The 18,565-nt window shown below is 39.0% G+C and overlaps 1 protein-coding gene across 3 annotated transcripts in view; it reads right to left on the minus strand.

Annotated features, from left to right (window-relative positions):
* Positions 1-17,442, minus strand: part of CLASP2 (cytoplasmic linker associated protein 2) — a 223,624-nt gene extending 206,182 nt beyond the window's left edge. For all 3 annotated transcript variants that reach the window (XM_025375041.1, XM_025375040.1, XM_025375039.1), the window contains exon 1: positions 16,894-17,442. In XM_025375041.1, coding sequence (XP_025230826.1) covers positions 16,894-17,088 — 195 coding nt within the window. In that variant the 5' untranslated portion in view covers positions 17,089-17,442. The remainder of the gene's footprint in view (positions 1-16,893) is intronic.
* Between the last annotated feature and the right edge of the window lie 1,123 nt (positions 17,443-18,565).

Below are 18,565 nucleotides of genomic sequence, written 5' to 3' on the forward strand. Positions count from 1 at the left end.
AATCACTTGAACCTGGGAGGCAGAGGTTACAGTGAGCTGAGATCGCGCTATTGCACTCTAGCCTGGGTGACAAGAGTGAAACTCCGTATCAAAAAAAAAAAAAAAATCAACTGTATCCATATATACCAGCACTCAACAATCGGGAATTTTCAAAATACTGTATCATTTACAAAACTAACAACAATCACAAAATACTTAGATATAATTCTAACAATTAAGTCCAAGATCTACATGCTGAAATCACAAAATGCTAATGAAAGTGATCGAAGAAGAGCTAAATAAATGGATATATATATATATATACCAAATTCATGAATTGGACAACTTAATATTATAAAGATTTGAAACCCCACAAATTGTTCTTGTGTGAATGCAATCCCAATAAAAATTCCAGGAGAATTTGATGCAGAAATTGACAAGCTGATCCTGAAATGTATATAGAAAGGTAAACGAATTAGAACACTCATATCAATATTGAATAAGAAAAATGAAGTTAAAGTGCAATTATCTGATTTGAAGACTTAATATAAACCTATAGTAATCAAGACAATGTGGGGGCTGTGCACAGAGGCACATTCCTGTAATCCCAGTACTTCTGGAAGCTGAGACAAGAGGATCGCTGGAGACCTGCCTGGGCAACATAGTAAGACCCTGTCTCTAAAAAACATTTTAAAAGTAGCTGGCCATGGTGGCACAGGCACGTAATACCAGTTACTCAAGAGGCTGAAGCAGGAGGATCACTGGAGCCCAAAAGTTTGAAGCTGTAGTGACCTATGAATGTACTACTGCACTCCAGCCTGGGTAACAAAGTAATACCCTGTCTCAAAAGAACAAACAAATATATAGATGAATGAAACAGAAGAGGGAGTAGGAAAATAGATATACACATATATAGTCAATTGATATCCAACAACTGTGCAAAGGCAATTCAATGAAGGAAAGAAATATACTTTTTCAATAAATGGTGATGTTACAATTGGATATCCATATGCAAAATAAAAAATGAATCTCAACCTATACATCACATAATTTACAAAAATCAACTCAAAAATGTATCAGACATAAACATAAAACCTAAAACTATAAAACTACTAGAAGAAAACACAGGAGAAAATCTTTACACCTGGAGTACACAAATAATTCTTAGAGACAACATGAAAAGAAACATAAAAGAAAAAAACATAAAAGATTCTTGAAGACAACATAAAATTTTAAAAATTGATGAAGCAGACTTCACTAAGAACTTCTGCTTGTTAAAAGACATGGCTAAGAAAATGAAAAATCCAGGCACAGATTAAGAGAAAATATTTTCAAAATACTTATCTGATAGCCAACTGGGTTCACTGTAGAATTTAACAAGCCTATTCTAAAATTCATATGAAAATTCAAGGGGCCCAGAATTGTCAAAACAAGCTTGAAAAAGTTGGAAGACTCAAATTTCCCAATTTCAAAACATCCTACAAAGCTTCTGTAATCAAGACAGTGTGACAATGGCACAAGGAGAAAAATATAAATTAATGAAATAGAACTCAGAGTCCAGAAATAAACCCATATATTTTTATGGGCAACTGATTTTCAACAAGGGTGTCAAGACCATTCAATGGGGAATGATTCAACATATGGTACTAGGACAACTGGATGAATGTGGACCACTACCTCACACCATACATAAAAATTAACTCAAAATGAATCATAAACCTAAATGTGAGAGCTAAAACTCCATAGCTATTAGAAGAAAACATGGGGTAAATCATTGTGACACTGGCCATGGTTTCTTAGACAGGACATAAAAAGCATAAACAACAAATAAAGAAAGAATTAGAGTTTATCAAAACTAAAAACACCTAGTCTTCAAAAAAACACCATGAAGAAAGTGAAAAGACAACCAACAGAATAGGGGAAAATATTTGTAAAACATATATCTGATAAGGGACTTGTATCCATAAGAACTTTTACAACTTAATAGTAAAAGGACAAATAATCCATTTTTTATTTTTTTATTTTTTTATTTTTTTATTTTTGAGACGGAGTCTCGCTCTGTTCCCCAGGCTCTGGGGTGCAGTGGCGCAATCTCGGCTCACTGCAAGGTCCGCCTCCTGGGTTCACGCCATTCTCCTGCCTCAGCCTCCTGAGTAGCTGGGACTACAGGTGCCCGCCACCGCGCCCGGCTAATTTTTTTTGTATTTTTAGTAGAGACGAGGTTTCACCGTGGTCTCGATCTCCTGACCTTGTGATCTGCCCGCCTCGGCCTCCCAAAGTGCTGGGATTACAGGCGTGAGCCACTGTGCCTGGCCAAATAATCCATTTTTTAAAATGAGCAAACAGAAAAGAACAGAAAGTCTGGAAATACACTCACATGAATATAGTCAAATGATCTCTCACAAAAAAAGCAAAGGCAATATCATGAAGAAAAGATTTTCAACAAATGGTATTGCAACAATTGAGATCCACATGCAAAAAAATTAATCTAGACAGAGACCTTACGTCCTTCCCCAAAAATTAACTCAAAGGATCATAAAACTAAACGTAAAATAAAAAACTCCTAGAAAATAACATAAGAAAAAATCTAACTGACCTTGGTGTGGCAATGTCTTTCTAGATATGATACCAAAGGCATGGTCCATGAAAGAAATAACTGTTAAGCTGGACTTCACTAAAATTAAAAACTTTTGTTCTATGAAAGATGTCTAGAGAATGGGAAAACAAGCCACAGACTGGGAGAAAATATTTGCAAAATACACATCTGATAAAAGACTGTAATGCAAAATATACAAAGAACTCTTAAAACTCAACAAGAAAATAAACAATTCAAAAACTGGGCAAAAGATCCAAACAGTGCCTCACCAAAAAAGATGTAAGATACATAAACAGCAAATAAGCACATGAAGAGATTCTCAACATCATATGTCATTAGGAATTGCAAATAAAATTACGATACCACTACACACCTATTAAAATGGCCATAACCCAATTCACCTACAACACTAAGTGTTGACAAAGGTAGGGAGAGAAAGGAACTCTCATTCACCACTGGTGGGAATGCAAAATGGTACAGTTATTTTGGCAGTTTCTTATAAAGCTAAACATACTCTCCCCCATATGATCCAGTGATCATTCATGTTCCTTGGTATTTAGCCAAAGGAGTTGAAAACTAATGTCCACAAAACACCTACAAACTCAAATTTTTTGTTTTTGTTTTTTGTAGAGATAGGGTTTCACCACGTTGACCAAGCTGGTCTTCAACTCCTGGACACAAGCCATCTACCCGCCTTGGCCTCCCAAAGGGCTGGGATTACAGGCATGCGCCACCATGACCAGCCCACCCTCATGTTTAAAGCAACTTTATTCACAGTTAGCAAAACTTGGAAGCAACCAAGATGTCCCTGAGTAGCAGAATGGATAAATATGTAGTACATTCAGACAATGGAATAGTATTCAGCACTAAAAGGAAATGAGCTATCAAGGCATGAATAAGACATGAAAGAACCTTAAATGTATGCTACTAAGTAAAAGAAGTGAGTCAAACTATATGACATTTGGAAAAGGCAAAACTATGGAGATGGTAAAAGGATTGCCAGGTATTGGGGGAAAGAGGAAGTTTTAGGCAGAGCACAGAGGATTTTCAGGGCAATAAAACTATTCTGCATAATACTATAATGTTAGGTACATTTATCAAAACCTATAGCACGTACAATACTTAGAGTGAACCCTAATGTAAACTGTGGACCTTGAGTGATAATGATGTGTGAATGTAGGCTCATCAATTATAACAAATGTATCACTCTGGTAGGGAATGCTGCCAGTGGAGGAGGCTGTGCATTATGCGGAAGCAGAGGGATATATGAGAAATCTGTCTCTCTTACTCAATTTTACTGTGAACCTAAAACTGCTCTAAAAAAATAAAACCTATTAAAAAACAAAAATGAGCAAAGAACTTGAATAGGCATTTCTCCAAATAAGATATACGAATGGCAGTCAGGCACAGTGGCTCACGCCTGTAATCCCAGCACTTTGAGAGGCCACAGTGGGTGGATCACCTGAGGTCAGGAGATTGAGACCATCCTGGCTAACCCGGTGAAATCTGTCTCTACTAAAAATATCAAAAATTAGCTGGGCATGGTGGCATGCACCTGTAGTCCCAGCTACTTGGGAGGCTGAAGCAGGAGCAGAGAGATTGGAACCCTTATATGCTGCTGGTGGTAATGTAAAATGGTGCAGCCATTGAAGAAAACAGTTTGGCAGTTCCTTCTAAAGTTAAACAAATTTACCACATGGCCCAGGAATTCCACTCTTAGGTACATACCCAAAGGAAGTGAACTCAAACAGATATAGCCACGTGTACCTGTACATCAATGTTCACTGCAGCATTATTCACAATATAGTCAAAGGTGGAAACAGCCCACATGTCCATCAACTGATGCACAGATAAACAAAACGTGGTATATGTATACAATAGAATTTTACTCAGCCATAAATAGGAATGGCTGATACATGCTATAACATAGATTAACCTTGAAAATATCTCAATTCAATGAAGCTAGTCACAAGAGGCTACATGTTATATGGTTCAATTTATAAGAAATGTCTACAATAGGCAAATCTATAAAGATAAGTAGAATAGTGGTAGCTTAGGACTAGGTTGGGGTGGGTATGGAGGGTGGGATAATAGCTAAAGGGTATAGACTTCTTTTGGAGGTGATGAAAACGTTTTAAAATTTACTGTCGTGATGGTTGCACAAACCTGTAGCTATTACAAAATCAATGTAATATACACTTCAAATGAGTGAATTATATAGAATGAGATATCAATAGAGCTGTTAAACAAAATTGAAAATCCAAAATAGACTCAACTACACATACATGAGCCAAGCAGTTATCTCAAAAAAGCAGGAAAAATGTGTACTCTTAAGAATATACTTAGGAATCTATCCCCAAGATATACAAGTAAAATTATGAAAAGACATGCAAAAATTATTCACTACAAGAGACTGGAAACTATCCAAACATTCATCAATATGGGACAGATTCAATAAACCATGGTGTATCCACACTACAGGATACTATGACACTTTAAAAATAAAAATGAAGACTACCCTAATTCTGCTATGCAACAATCTCCACAATATACTGTTAAGTGAAAAAAGCAAAGTTGGGAAAAGTATGTATATCAAAAAAAGGGGAATTAAATAGATATAGACAGACATAAATGTTTAAAAAAAACAACGATGGCTGGGTGCGGTGGCGCATGCATGTAATCCCAGAACTTTGGGAGGTCAAGGTGGGAGCATCATTTGAGCCCAGGAGTTTGATACCAGCCTGCACAACATGGCAAGACCCCATCTCTACAAGACATAAAAAATTAGGCATGGTGGCATGCGCCTGTGGTCCCAGTTGCTAGGGAGGCTGAAGTGAGAGGATCACCTGAGCCTGGGACATCAAGTCTGCAGTAAGTCATGATGGTGCCACCGCACTCTAACCTGGGCAACACAGTGAGATCCTGTCCCAAAAAACAAACAAAAAACACACACAGACACAATGATGGAAAATAAAATTTTAATGGTGAGAACAGGATACAAGGAACAGAGAGAGAAACTAGAGTTCTTTGAAGACACCTTCTTTTAGCAACAACTATTTTATTTCATTTTCAATGAAAAACAACTATTTTATTTCATTTCATTTCATTTTCAATGAAATAAAATAAATGAATCTAAATTTACATCGAGTTAGTAGCATAACCACAAAAAAGACTATTTCCAAGTGACTTGAAACACAGTAATTTGGCCCTATCTTGTCAATGGGATATATCCTAGAGACAAAAACAAAACTGAAAAATACAGCTAATGGTCTTTATAAATCTTATTGTTGTTGACAGAAAAAAGATACAGATAGAAGACAGAAGTAAAAACTGTAGTCTTAAATCTGAATTAGAAATATCAGTATGAACTCATGATATATTTTTCTTTAAAATTAAAATAAAATCTAGGTCATGTGTAGCGGCTTATGCCTGTAATCCCAGTACTTTGGCATGCTGAGACGGGAGGACTGCTTGAGCCTAGGAGTTCAAGACCAGCCTGGGCAACACAGGGAGATCCTATCTCTAGAAAAAAAAATTTTTAAGTTAGTTGGGCATGGTGGTGTGCACCTGTAGTCCTAGCTACTTGGGAGGCTGAGGTAAGAGGATTGCTTGAGCCCAGGAGGTTGAGGCTACAGTGAGTTGTGTTTGTGCCACTGCACTCCAGACTAGGCAACAGACAGAGAGACTCTGTCTCAAAACATAAAAATTAACCAAATAAAATAAGATCTAATTCTGTCCACTGAAAGAAATCTAGAAACAATGACCAAACAAGGACAATGAATACCACTAGCACCACATTGCAGTTTCCAGGCACCCCTTCCCATGAAAAAAGATCAAGAGTTTCATGGAGAGGTGGCTCATTCCTGGGCTGGAGGAGGAAATACATCTTGTGATATCAGACAGCAAAGAAGCAGTCAAAGATTACTAGGGTCATGTCAAGATAGGACAGTTTGAATATCAAAAAGGATAATAACTGCATTGTCTTGAAACACATTAGGTATATTTAAATACATACATTCATAATTATATGAAAACAAAAACAAAACATTTGAAGGATACTAAAAAAAAAAAACCATTATTTTCACAATTAGTAAGTAAATGGAAAGAATCACAGAAATATACCTACCATTCTATATAAACCATATCACTGGGTAAATAACTGTAAATGGGGAAAGTTTCTCTTTATAAAACCATTCCAGCCAATAAATGAAGAAATAACAGAATTCAAATATCACCGTTTTGCAAACTCTAATGAATTAATAGATCTAGACACTGAATGCTAATGGCCTCTAACATCACACACACAAAAAAACAGACCTAGAGCTTGTGTGCCTTCCATACCTCATGTGCCTCCAGGAAGGAGATGGAAGGAGAGTATTTCCTATTAAATAGTCTTGCCCCCCGGCCCCCCAAAAAAGGACTCAAATTAAGTTTCAGATCCAACTAAATTACCAATTTACAGGAAAAACTGAGGGAACAGTCAAACATCATTACACAAATGAAACTGGCAAAATCCAGACTGTGGGAAAAATTTACACAAATAAAACTCAAGAATTTTTTTAAATAGAAAGAGACTAAGGGGGAAACATTAAAAGAGACTTAATAAATAAGTTGACTCTTGCAGGCAGAATAATAACCTCACAAAGGCGTTCACATCCTGACTCCTAGAACCTCTGAATATGATATCACACTTGGCAAAAGGGACTCTGCAGATATAATTAAGGATCTTGAGAGGGAAAAATTACCCTGGATTATCCTAGGCCTAAAGGTATCACAAGGGTCTCCCTCCCCATCTGTTCTGTGGTGAAATCTACGCTCTTAGTAAATTTCAAGTACAATATAGATTAACCATAGTCACCATACTGTGCATTAGGTTTCCAGAACTTACTCCTAACAGAAAACATGTACCCTTTGACAAATATCTCCCCTTTTTCCACATCCCTCAACCCTTGGTAATCACCATACTATTCTGTTACTATCTATAAATTTGACTTTTTTTTTTTTTTTTTTAAGATTTGACATAAAAGTAAGATCATGCTGTATTTGTCTTTCTGTGTCTGGCTTATTTCACTTAGTATGTCTTCCAGGTTCATCCATGTTGTCACAAATGGCAGGATTTCCTTCTTTTTAAGGCTGCATAATATTCCTTTGTGTGTGTGTTATGTGTTGTGTATGTGTGTATATATATATACACACACATATAAACACATACATACACACACCCCACATTTTCTTTATCCATTCATCTGTTTATGGACACAGTGGTTTCCATACCCTGGCTATTGTGAATAATGGTGCAATGAACAAGGGAATGCAAATATCTCTTTGAGACAGTGATTTATTTTCTTTGGATATATACTCAGAAGTGGAGCACATGGTAGTTCTATTTTTAATTTTCTGAGGAACCTCCTTACCATTTTCCATGATAGCTGTACCAATTTACATTCCCATCAACAGTGTACAATTTTCTTCTCCACATCCTCTCTAATACTTGCTATCTTTTGATTTTTTGATAACAGACATCCTAATTGGTATGAGGTGATATTTCATCGTAGTTCTGAATTACATTACCCTAACAATTACTGATGTTGGTATCTTCTCAAATATTGAGTTAGATGAGCATCTCATACATTTTGGATACTAAACCCTTATCAAATATGATTTGCAAGTATTTTCTCCCATTCAGTAGACTGCCATTTTGTTTTGATTGCTTCCTTTGCTGTCCAGAAAACTTTGTAGTTTGATGTAGTTCCCCTGTTTATTTTTGCTTTTGTTGGCAGTATTTTCACGTCAAATCCAAAAAATCACTGCCAAGACCAAAGTCAAGGATATTTCCCCCTATGTTTTATTTTAGGAGTTTTACAGTTTTAGGTCTTGCATTTAAGTCTTTAATCAATTTTGAGGTAATTATTGTGTATGGTGTAAAATAAGGGTCCAATTTCATTCTTTTGCATGTGGATATCCAGTATATCCAGTATCTCCAATACTGTGTATTGAAGACACTATCCTTTCCCCATTGTGTATTCTTGGTGTCTTTGTCAAAAATTAGCTGACTATGTATGTGTGGATTTATTTGAAGGGTCCTTATAAGGGGGAATCCTTATAAAGACAAGGGTACTTATAAAAAGGAGGCCAAGAGCCACAGTCAGAGATTTGATGACAGAAGAGGTCAGACGAAGAGATTTGAAGATGTTATACTGCTGGCTTTGAAGATGGAGAAAGATACCAAGAATCAAGCAAAGCAGGCATCCCCTAGAAGCTGGAAAATTCTCCCCTAAAGTCTCTAGAAGGAATATAATCCTGCTGACACCTTGATTTTATCCCAATGAAACCCATTTTAGATTTTTGACCTATAGAACTGTAAAACAAAAAATGTATAAGTGTATAAGCTAGTGTGTCATAATTTGTTAGCAGCAATAGGAAGATAATATATTAATGAATCACAAGATGTGGCTCTTATTTGGTTCCTAACTTTTCTTAAAATAACTTACTAAAAGATTTAGAAATGTGAACCCTGGACATGTGACATCAAGGAATTATTGTTTTATAATTCTGATGATGTTGAGGTTACATTAATAAATTTTTAAAAAGAACATGTATCTTTGAGACAGTAACTAGGAAGTCCTGGGGATGAAACCGTATGATATCTGTCATTTGTGATATAGTGATGGGGTAGGATTGGCCATGGGCTGATAAACATTGTGGCTGAATTTATTTTACTGTCTACCTTTACATATGTTCAAAATTCTCCATAATAAAGTTTTTGTAATTAAAGAGAGCATGATTCCTAATGGTGAGATGTTAGAAAACACCCTTGGTACCCAGAACACAAGGTGTTTTATTCATCCTAATCCTAAGGGTCTTAGCCAATACACCAAAACCAAGCAAAACTGTTGTTAGTCTGTGATATACATATAGAAAACCTTTTAAAAATCTATAAATTGGAGAAAAAATGTTTTTAATTATTACAATAATAAGCAGGCTAGCCATAAAAATCAATATACCAAATGCCATTTTATTTCTATAAGCCAAAAAACATAATTTTTAAAGGTATAGTGGCTCTTACCTACAGTTCCAGCTACTCAGAAGACTGAGGCCAGAGGGTCACTTGAGCCCAGGAACTGGAGGATACAGTGAGCTATGATCATGCCACTACATTCCAGCCTGGGCAACAGAGTAAGATCCTGTCTCTAAAATAAATAAATAATAAAAATACAAAAGAGCAAATAGCATTTATGATACTCACACTTTAAATTACCTAGGAGTTGGCCAGGCGCAGTGGCTCACGCCTGTAATCCCAGTACTTTGGGAGGCCAAGGCAGGCGGATCATCACAGGTCAGGAATTTGAGACCAACCTGGCCAACATGGTGAAACCCCGTCTCCACTAAAAATACAAAAATTAGCTGAGCCTGGTGGTGGGCATCTGTAGTTCCAGCTACTCTGGAGGCTGAGACAGGAGAATCGCTTGAACCCGGGAGGCGGACTTTGCAGTAAGCTGAGATCATGCCACTGCACTTCAGCCTGGAGACAGAGTGAGACTCCATCTCGAAAAAGAAACTGATTCCTTCCATTTTCTCAGTGAAGTCAGAAGCAATGCCTGCCTCAGCTGACAATGATTGTAGAAGAGGTACCAGTAGGATCAAGCGGAGAGGAAAAGATGTAGAATAGTTGTTTAAGTGAAAAAGTGAATGAACGAAGAAAATATAGTATGACTTTCAGGCAGCATTAAGGGCCCACATGATGGTCAGGAATTTAAAATGAAGCCAGTTAAAGAGGTTTTGTGTTTTTCCCCAAACATCTTCAGTTGCACTAGTGCAGGTATAGGGTAGGCAGAGTGGGATTAACCAGTATTGCACTTTTCTTCTGAGACAAAGTCTCGTTCTGTCACCCAGGCTGGAGTGTAGTGTCACAATCTCAGCTCACTGCAAACTCTGCCTAGCAGGTTCAAGGGATCCTCCCACCTGAGCCTCCCAAATAGCTAGGATTACAGGCATGCACCACCATACCTGGCTAATTTTTCTTATTTTTTTTTTATTTTTTTTTTTAGTAGAGACGGGGTTTCACCATGTTGCCCAGGCTGGTATCAAACTCCTGACCTCAGGTGATCGCCCTGCCTCAGCCTCCCAAAGTGCTGGGATTACGGGTGTGAGCCACCATGCTCAGCTCAGTATAACATTTTATCAAATGAGGACCATAAAACAAGAATGAAGAGAGAAAATAGAATTAAGAATGAATGCAAGGACTAGTATCCAGAATCTACAAGCAACTCAAATCAGCAAGGAAAAAAAACAAAACAATCCCATCAAAAAGTGGGCAAAGGGTATGAATAGACAATTTCCAAAAGAAAATATACAACTGGCCAACAAATATACGAAAAAATGTTCAACATCACTAATCATCAGGGAAATGCAAATTAAAATCACAATGAGATACCACCTTACCCCTGCAAGAATGGCCATAATTAAAGAGTCAAAAAAACAATGGATGTTGGTGTGATATGATGTGATGAAAAAGGTACACTTTTACACTGCTGGTGTCCACTATGGAAAACAGTATGGAGATTCCTTAAAGAACTAAAAGTAAAACCACCATTCCATCCAGCAATCCCACCACTGGGTATCTACCCAAAGGAAAAGAAGTCATTATATAAAAAAGACACAGGAACATGCATGTTTATAGCAGCACAATTCACAACTGCAAAGACATGGAACCAACCTAAGTGCCCATTAACCAATGAGTGGATAAAGAAAATGTGGTGCACATACACCATGGAATACTACTCAGCCATAAAAGGAACAAAATCATGTCGTTTACAGCAACTTGGATGAGCTGGAGGCCATTATTCTAAGTGAAACTCAGAAAATCAAACATCGTATGTTGTCACTTACAAGTTAGGAGCTAAGCTATAAGGAATCAAAGGCGTAAGAATGATAAAATAAACTTTGGGAACTCAGGGAGGAGGTTGAGGGATAAAAGACTATGTATCGGTAGTGTACACTGCTTGGATGACAAGTGCACTAAAATCTCAGAAATCACCAACAAAGGACTTATCCACATAACCAAAAGCCACCTGTACCCTCAAAACCACTGAAATTATAATAAAATTTTTTTTAAAAAAAGAATGAATGGAAGGGTATGATTAATGGGTGAGCTTAATGAAATAGATGTCACGTGGGGTGGTAAAACTCTTCAAGTTCAAAGAAATGAGGTTCAGAATTTAGAGTTCCAGAATATCATAATCACCAACAGTAATGTCACTGGTGAAAGGGTGACTCAATGCCGGGCGCAGTGGTTCATGCCTGTAATCTCAACACTTTGGGAGGCCAAGGCGGGTGGATCATCTGAGGTCAGGAGTTTGAGAGCAGCCTGGCCTACATGGCGAAACCCTGTCTCCACTGAAAATACAAAATAAGCTGGGTGTGGTGGCGTGCGCCTGTAATCCCAGCTACTCGGGAGGCTGAGGCAGGAGAACCACTTGAACCCACGAGGTGGAGGATGCAGTGTGCTGAGATTGCATTACTGCACTCCAGCCTGGGCGACAACAGCAAAACTCCATCTCAAAAAAAAAAAAGCATGAATCACCAGCAACTACATACCTGTAGTGGTCTGAATTGGTGGCGGCAGCATTTACAACCATGTAACTATCATTATGTTTTCATGGGTAGTCAGGTTGACATACTTACATGTCAAAATATATTTTACCTCATAAATTATGTGTGATTTTCCTTTATAGTACAGCTAATACATTACAGAGGTTTTTAAAATTTATGTGTATCAGATATTATCTATAAATTTTATTTCAGAATTGAAAAGGAAGAAGGGGTAATTAAAAGAGGGAACTGACTCTGACAGGATTGAGAATCACCGCCACAGAAAAATATTTGATGCATATGTAACAAGGTGACAAAAAGGACAATGTTAAAAATAAAGAATTAAAAACAACCTGGATGTTCACCTATACAACAGGTAAATGGAATAGGCAACATAAAAACAACTGAATGTTCACCTATACAGCAGGTAAATGGAATAGGCAACATCAATACGTATTAATGGGTAGATAAACCTCACCTCTTTCGGCAAACTAAAAAATGGCATATTTCTTAATAGTTTATAGGATATATAATTGAGGTGACACCAATGGTGGGAAGTATCCTCTTCAGAATGCGAAAGGGGCTATGATTTTAAATTCTGAGAAAATACATGGAATGCTACCAGACAGCCCTGCACTACATAGCGCTACATACATGTTTTCACTGTTTTCTCTTTTTTTTTTTTTTCTTTCTTCCCTGAGACAGGGTCTGGCTCTGTTGCCCAGGCTGGAGTACAGTGGCCCAATCATGGCTCAGTGCAGTCTCAATATTCTGGGCTAATTTTTTTGTAGGGATGAGGTCTCACTATCTTGCTCAGGCTGCATTTTCTCCATTTTTTAACGTCAACTTACCCTGTGGTTGCAGATGAAATGTAAATGTTACTAATCCTCATAATATACAAAAGTAAAAGTAGAGCTGGCAAATAATAGAATATTGAAGAGGTTTATAAAAGTAGAGAAAAGGAATATGGATATTCTAATCTTCCGAGGCTCAAGCAACTCCTCCACTAATTTACCAGGTCTATGGTCTAAAGCAATATACTTATGTCTCCTTTTCTACAAAAAAAGGAAAATAATAGTACACCGATTTCCGAAGACCATCTTAAAGATTAAATGAGACAATGCAAATAAAGCATTTGAGACAGTGCCTGGTACTCACTAAGGACTCTGTAAATGGTGGTTATCATACTTAACTATTTTATGAAGCAATTTTTATTGCCATAATACCATTTAAAAATTTGAGAACTCCTGAAATTGTAGGACCATTCTGAGTAAAAGTCAAATGTCAGACTACCTATATTACATATATGCCTATTTCCATATTTTGAATCTTCAATTATGACTTCTCCATTGAACTTGGGACCCCAACTGTCTATCATCTCAACTTGTATGTTAAACAATCTTCTCACACCTAACACAGTAAAAACTAAACTTTTTATATCCTTCACCCAATTTGTTCTTCTCTCAGTCTTCCCTATTTCAATAAATAGCACAACCTAACCTACTGCTGAAGCAAGGCAATTATCCATAATTCCTCTCTTTCTTTCAACCCTCAAATCCAATCCAACAGGAGCTCCTAGTGGATCTACCACCAAATCATAGCCCAAATTTTCCACTTTTCAGCATTGCCATTGCTATCAAACCAGGCCTAGCCACCATTATCTCTCTGCTGCTTCTGTTACTCCTTTATAGTCGACTCTCCACAAAGCAGCCACCCTTTACACACATAAAACCCTCCACTGTATTTATTTTTTTTAGACGGGAACTTGCTCTGTTGCCCAGGCTGGTCTCAAACTCCTGGCCTCAGGTGAGCCTTCTGTCTCAGCCTCCCAAGTAGCTGGGACTACAGACACAAGCCACCACACCCAGTTACCTCCACCACATTTAGAATAAAATTCTATGACTTCATACCTGCCCAGCTACTTCCACCATATTTAGAATAAAATCCTATGACTTTATACCTGCTTCCTCAACTTCGTCTTTCTTAACACCTCACTCATTTAAACTCTAGCCAGGCTGGCTTTCTTTATGTTTCTCAACAAAACTAGGGTCTTTGAATTTGCTGCTTTCTCTGCTTCAATTATTCTTCACTCTTATGTTTCTTTAGTGTCTGCACTCACATGTCACCTCTTTTGACCACCCAAAGTAGAGTCTCATAAGCATTTCAAACCATGTTTACTTACAAGCACATGCTACCTGAAATGATCTAATTTCTATACCTGTCTACCTCTTTCTAACACAATGGCAGGGATCTCATTTTCCCATTTTCTGTTAAGTCACCTTCTCAATGAGGTCTTCAATGACCAACTATTTAAAATTCCAACATATGCATCTTGCCTAGTATTCCCTATTCCCTTCACTGTTTTTTTTTTTTCCAAACCACTTAACACCATCTAACACACTATACATTTTATTTATCTTTCTTGCTTATTCCTCTCCTCCTACTAGAATCTAAGTCCACAAAGGCAAGGATTTGTCTTTTTTCACACTGTATCTGCAATGCCTAGAAGAATAAGTTCCTGATAATAACAGGTCATCGATAAATATCCTAATGAAGCTGAATGAATGGGCCTTGTCTTGTTTAAAGCTGGATGGATCCTTAGCATCTTGAATACCCAGCATACAGGAGGCACTCAAATTTACTAACACAATGACTGTTAAGACACTCAGATTCTGAAGTACTACCAATCCAAAGAAAAATTGTATTTTGTTCAGTATAAACTGAAATAGAAATATGATTCTATTTGTATGTTCAAAAACTCCTATGACACACTTTTTAAAATAGTTAAATATGTTTTATTGTATCTTAAGTTAAAAAAAATTAAAAAGATTACCCAGTTGGGTAACTTAGTTTATAAAACCTAAAGCAACAGATTAATTAGAATGCCCTTTCCCTAACAATGTCAGAAAAGTTATTATGCTATAGAATTCAACAGAAAGGGGAGAACTAGTGATTTAGGAAAGAGAGCAGAATTGATGGATCAATGTCCTTGAGTAAGCAAGAAGGCATGGAATCTAATACTTTTGTGGAGGGAATGGCATAAATGAGGAAAACAGGCAATTTATCTATCCTAATAAGGAAGAAGGTAGATTATATGGTCACAGCTACAAGGAAGTGTATAGATAGGTGGTGGGAGACTATGGCAGTTCTCTTCTGATTGCTGAAATTGTCTTTGGCTACATTATCTAGTGAGGAGCATGGAGAAAATGTGTAGTGAAAACAGTTAAGAACCCGGATGAGACCCCTGATGGATTCTAATTCTTAAATAACAGTTAAAAACACAGCACCGAGTAGAAGTAGGGCTCAGAGTCATAACAGAAAATTAGCATACTGTAGTATCACAGAATATCAGCATGATTGCTCAACTGTCATTCACTGAGTGCACATCTGATGAATGAAACGGCCCAAAGCCAATTCACAACAGCACGTGTAAAAGAAGACGGCAAATCGATCTTCACTTGGGAAGGGGTGCAAACATTACCAAAGCGCTGTCTTTCTACAACAGTCTATGCTGTAGCAAAAAATCAACTATCTTGAGTGTGAATATGTATATGCCTTTCTTACAGAGTAAATTTAGCTTGTTTCTTCCAAAGAAGAAATAATCTCCCAAATGGTAATGATATATTATTAAATTACTCCCCAAACTTTTTAAAAATAATAAAGAGATGGTATGTAATGAAGCATCGACACGGTTCTCAAACTTTATTATCCTTGTAAAAAGTCTGACCTTTCCAAAACTCATCCGGGCTTTACCATTAAATCTGCATCATAATTCTAGACTTTGCCTTTCTTCTTTTTGAATAAAAGGTTTCAAAGTACAGCCTATTCGTTGGATTATGAGAATATGTTACTAAGAAGAATCACTTCATCCATGGGAACTTGCAGGCAGCATTTTAAAGCAACACTGCCACCAGAAGACAAGAAAGAAAAGTAACTACTAACGACTACGGGGCAAGTTAAATACAAAATATTTACCTGGCCTCCCAACGTGGCTACATTACAACCTGCCTACTACCGACTCTTTAGAAAGGCTCATTCCTTCTTATACCTCATCTTTGTAACTTTTTTTCCCCCAGCATTAGCCTATCTACTAAGACACATTAACCTAAAATCGTATCCTAATGTTCTAAGTGTTGGTCTGGGTAGTGTTTACACAGGTGAACACAAATGTCGAAGTCTTTCACTTTTTTTTTTTTTTTTAATAAGTGATCAATACTGTGTCCTAGTAACTCCGCAACGTGTCACGGAATCGCTGAATTTGTCATTGTTCACAAGGGTAGAAAAACGTGGTCAGAAGTCAGTTCTCGCTGCCCAGTGGGGACGCGCGACCCCCGTTTCCCCTTTTTTTTTCTTTTTTTTGGGGGGGGACAGAGTCTCACTCTGTCGCCCAGGCTGGAATGCAGTGGCTCGATCTCGACTCACTGCAACCTCCGCCTGCCAGATTCAAGCGATTCTCCTGCCTCAGCCTCCTGAGTAGCTGGGATTACAGGCGCCCGCCACCACGCCCGGCTAATTTTTGTATTTTTAGTAGAGACGGGTTGCACCATGTTGGTTAGGCTGGTCTCGAACTCCCCACCTCGTGATCCGCCCGCCTCGGCCTCCCAAAAGTGTGTTTCCCCTCTTAAGCGGTGGTTCGGACAGGAGCTCTCCCGGCCCGGCGCTCGCGTCGGGGATTAAAGGGCCGCCGCGGAGGGCGTGACCAGCCCAGCCTCGCCGCCGTCGCTTACCCGGTAGTTGCTCGAACCCACCCAGTCGGTGAGCGCGTCGACGGTCTTGCCCAGGCGGCCCAGGTCCTCTTCCAGGTCCGGGATGGCGCCAGGGGCGCCAAGGTAGAGCAGGAGCTCCTGGCCGACCTGCAGGCGGCCGCCGACGTCCTTCTGCTGCACCTGGGCGCAGAAGTACTCCATGCTGCGGGGCTCCATGGCTGCGGCCGCCTGCCCGCCTGCCAGTCTGTGAGCGGCCAACTTTCGCCGAGCGCCGCCCAGCCTCTAGTGCGGGTCCCCGCGGGAGCGGGCGGGACTCACTTAGCCCGCCAGGGGAGCGGCTTGCGGGGCGCAGCGGCCGGCGGGAGGGACGCCAAGCGCCCAGCCGCCCCCAAACTAGTCAAACTCGGCGCCCCCCGAGCCCCAACCCGCTTCAGAAGCCGCGGCCGCGGGCGACGTCAGCACGCGCGTGACGTCAGCACGACGCCGGCGAGGGCCCTCCCGTCCGGCTAGCGCTTCGCTGAGGAGGTGGTGGAGGTAGCTGCGGAAACCGCTGGGAGCGGTAGGACCTCTAGGGAGACTTGGGGTTCTACTTGGTTCGAGCCCGCCGGGAGGCGGGCCGTTCTTCGCTAGCCGCTGCTGGGGCAGCGTGCCCTCGCCCTGTGAAATGTAGAACGTTTCCAAGTTTTCCTCCACTTCTGTTCAACGCTTAGGAAAGTTTCTGGTACTTAGCATCCCCCTTTCCCGCCCCCACTGCCGGTTTAAAAAAAACAAAAACCAAAAAAACAGAATACACTCATGACTTCTGCTTCCAGCCACCACCGCAGTCACTGTGTAATACTTACAAAAAAAGAAAAAATAAATTTGGTTTGCATAAAGTAAAACGCACAGATTTTCAGCATACACTTCATGAGTTTCGGCAAATGTATTCATCCGTGTAACCACCACCCCAGTGAGAGTACAACACGTTTCCAACACCCCAGGAAGTCCCAAGACACTTCCCAATTACCGCCTCTTCCCTAGGCAATTCTAATTTGATTTCTATCACGGTAACATAGTTTTCCCTGTTCCTCAACTTCATACAGTCTACTTTTTTGGAGTCTGGTTACTTTTAGCATAGTGTTTGAGGTCCATCCAGCGCTGTCGGTGTCTCAGAAGTCCATTCTTTTTTATTGCTCTCCATTTTGTGGAATCACTACCATTTGTTGATCCATTCACTTGTTGGTAGATGTTTCGGTTGTTTCCTATTTTTTATAATTATGAATAAAGCTGCTACAACGGTTAGTGCATAAGTTTTTGTGTGGATATATTTTCTTTTCTCATGGGTAAATACCAAGGACTGGCATTACTAGGTCCTGTAAGTTGTATGTTTAACTTTAGAAGAACCTGCCAAATTGTTTACCAAAGTGACTGGATCATATTAAATCCCCACCAGCAATGCTTGAGAGCTTCAGTTGCTCCACAATATTTAATTTGGTAAGGGTTATTCGTTTCAGCCCTTCTAGTGGGGGTAAAGTTGTCTGATACATTCCAAATGCACACTGTATTTATCTTGACAGTTATTCCCAATCACAATGAAATGACTATTTATGTAATATCTTTCTCTTCTAATACACAGAAAGCTCCAGGAACCTTTGTGTTTTCCTAGGATGGTGCCTGGCAAATAATAGGTGGCCAATTTAAGTTAAATGAGTGA

This window comes from Theropithecus gelada, chromosome 2, assembly GCF_003255815.1.
Source record: "Theropithecus gelada isolate Dixy chromosome 2, Tgel_1.0, whole genome shotgun sequence".
Taxonomy (NCBI): domain Eukaryota; kingdom Metazoa; phylum Chordata; class Mammalia; order Primates; family Cercopithecidae; genus Theropithecus; species Theropithecus gelada.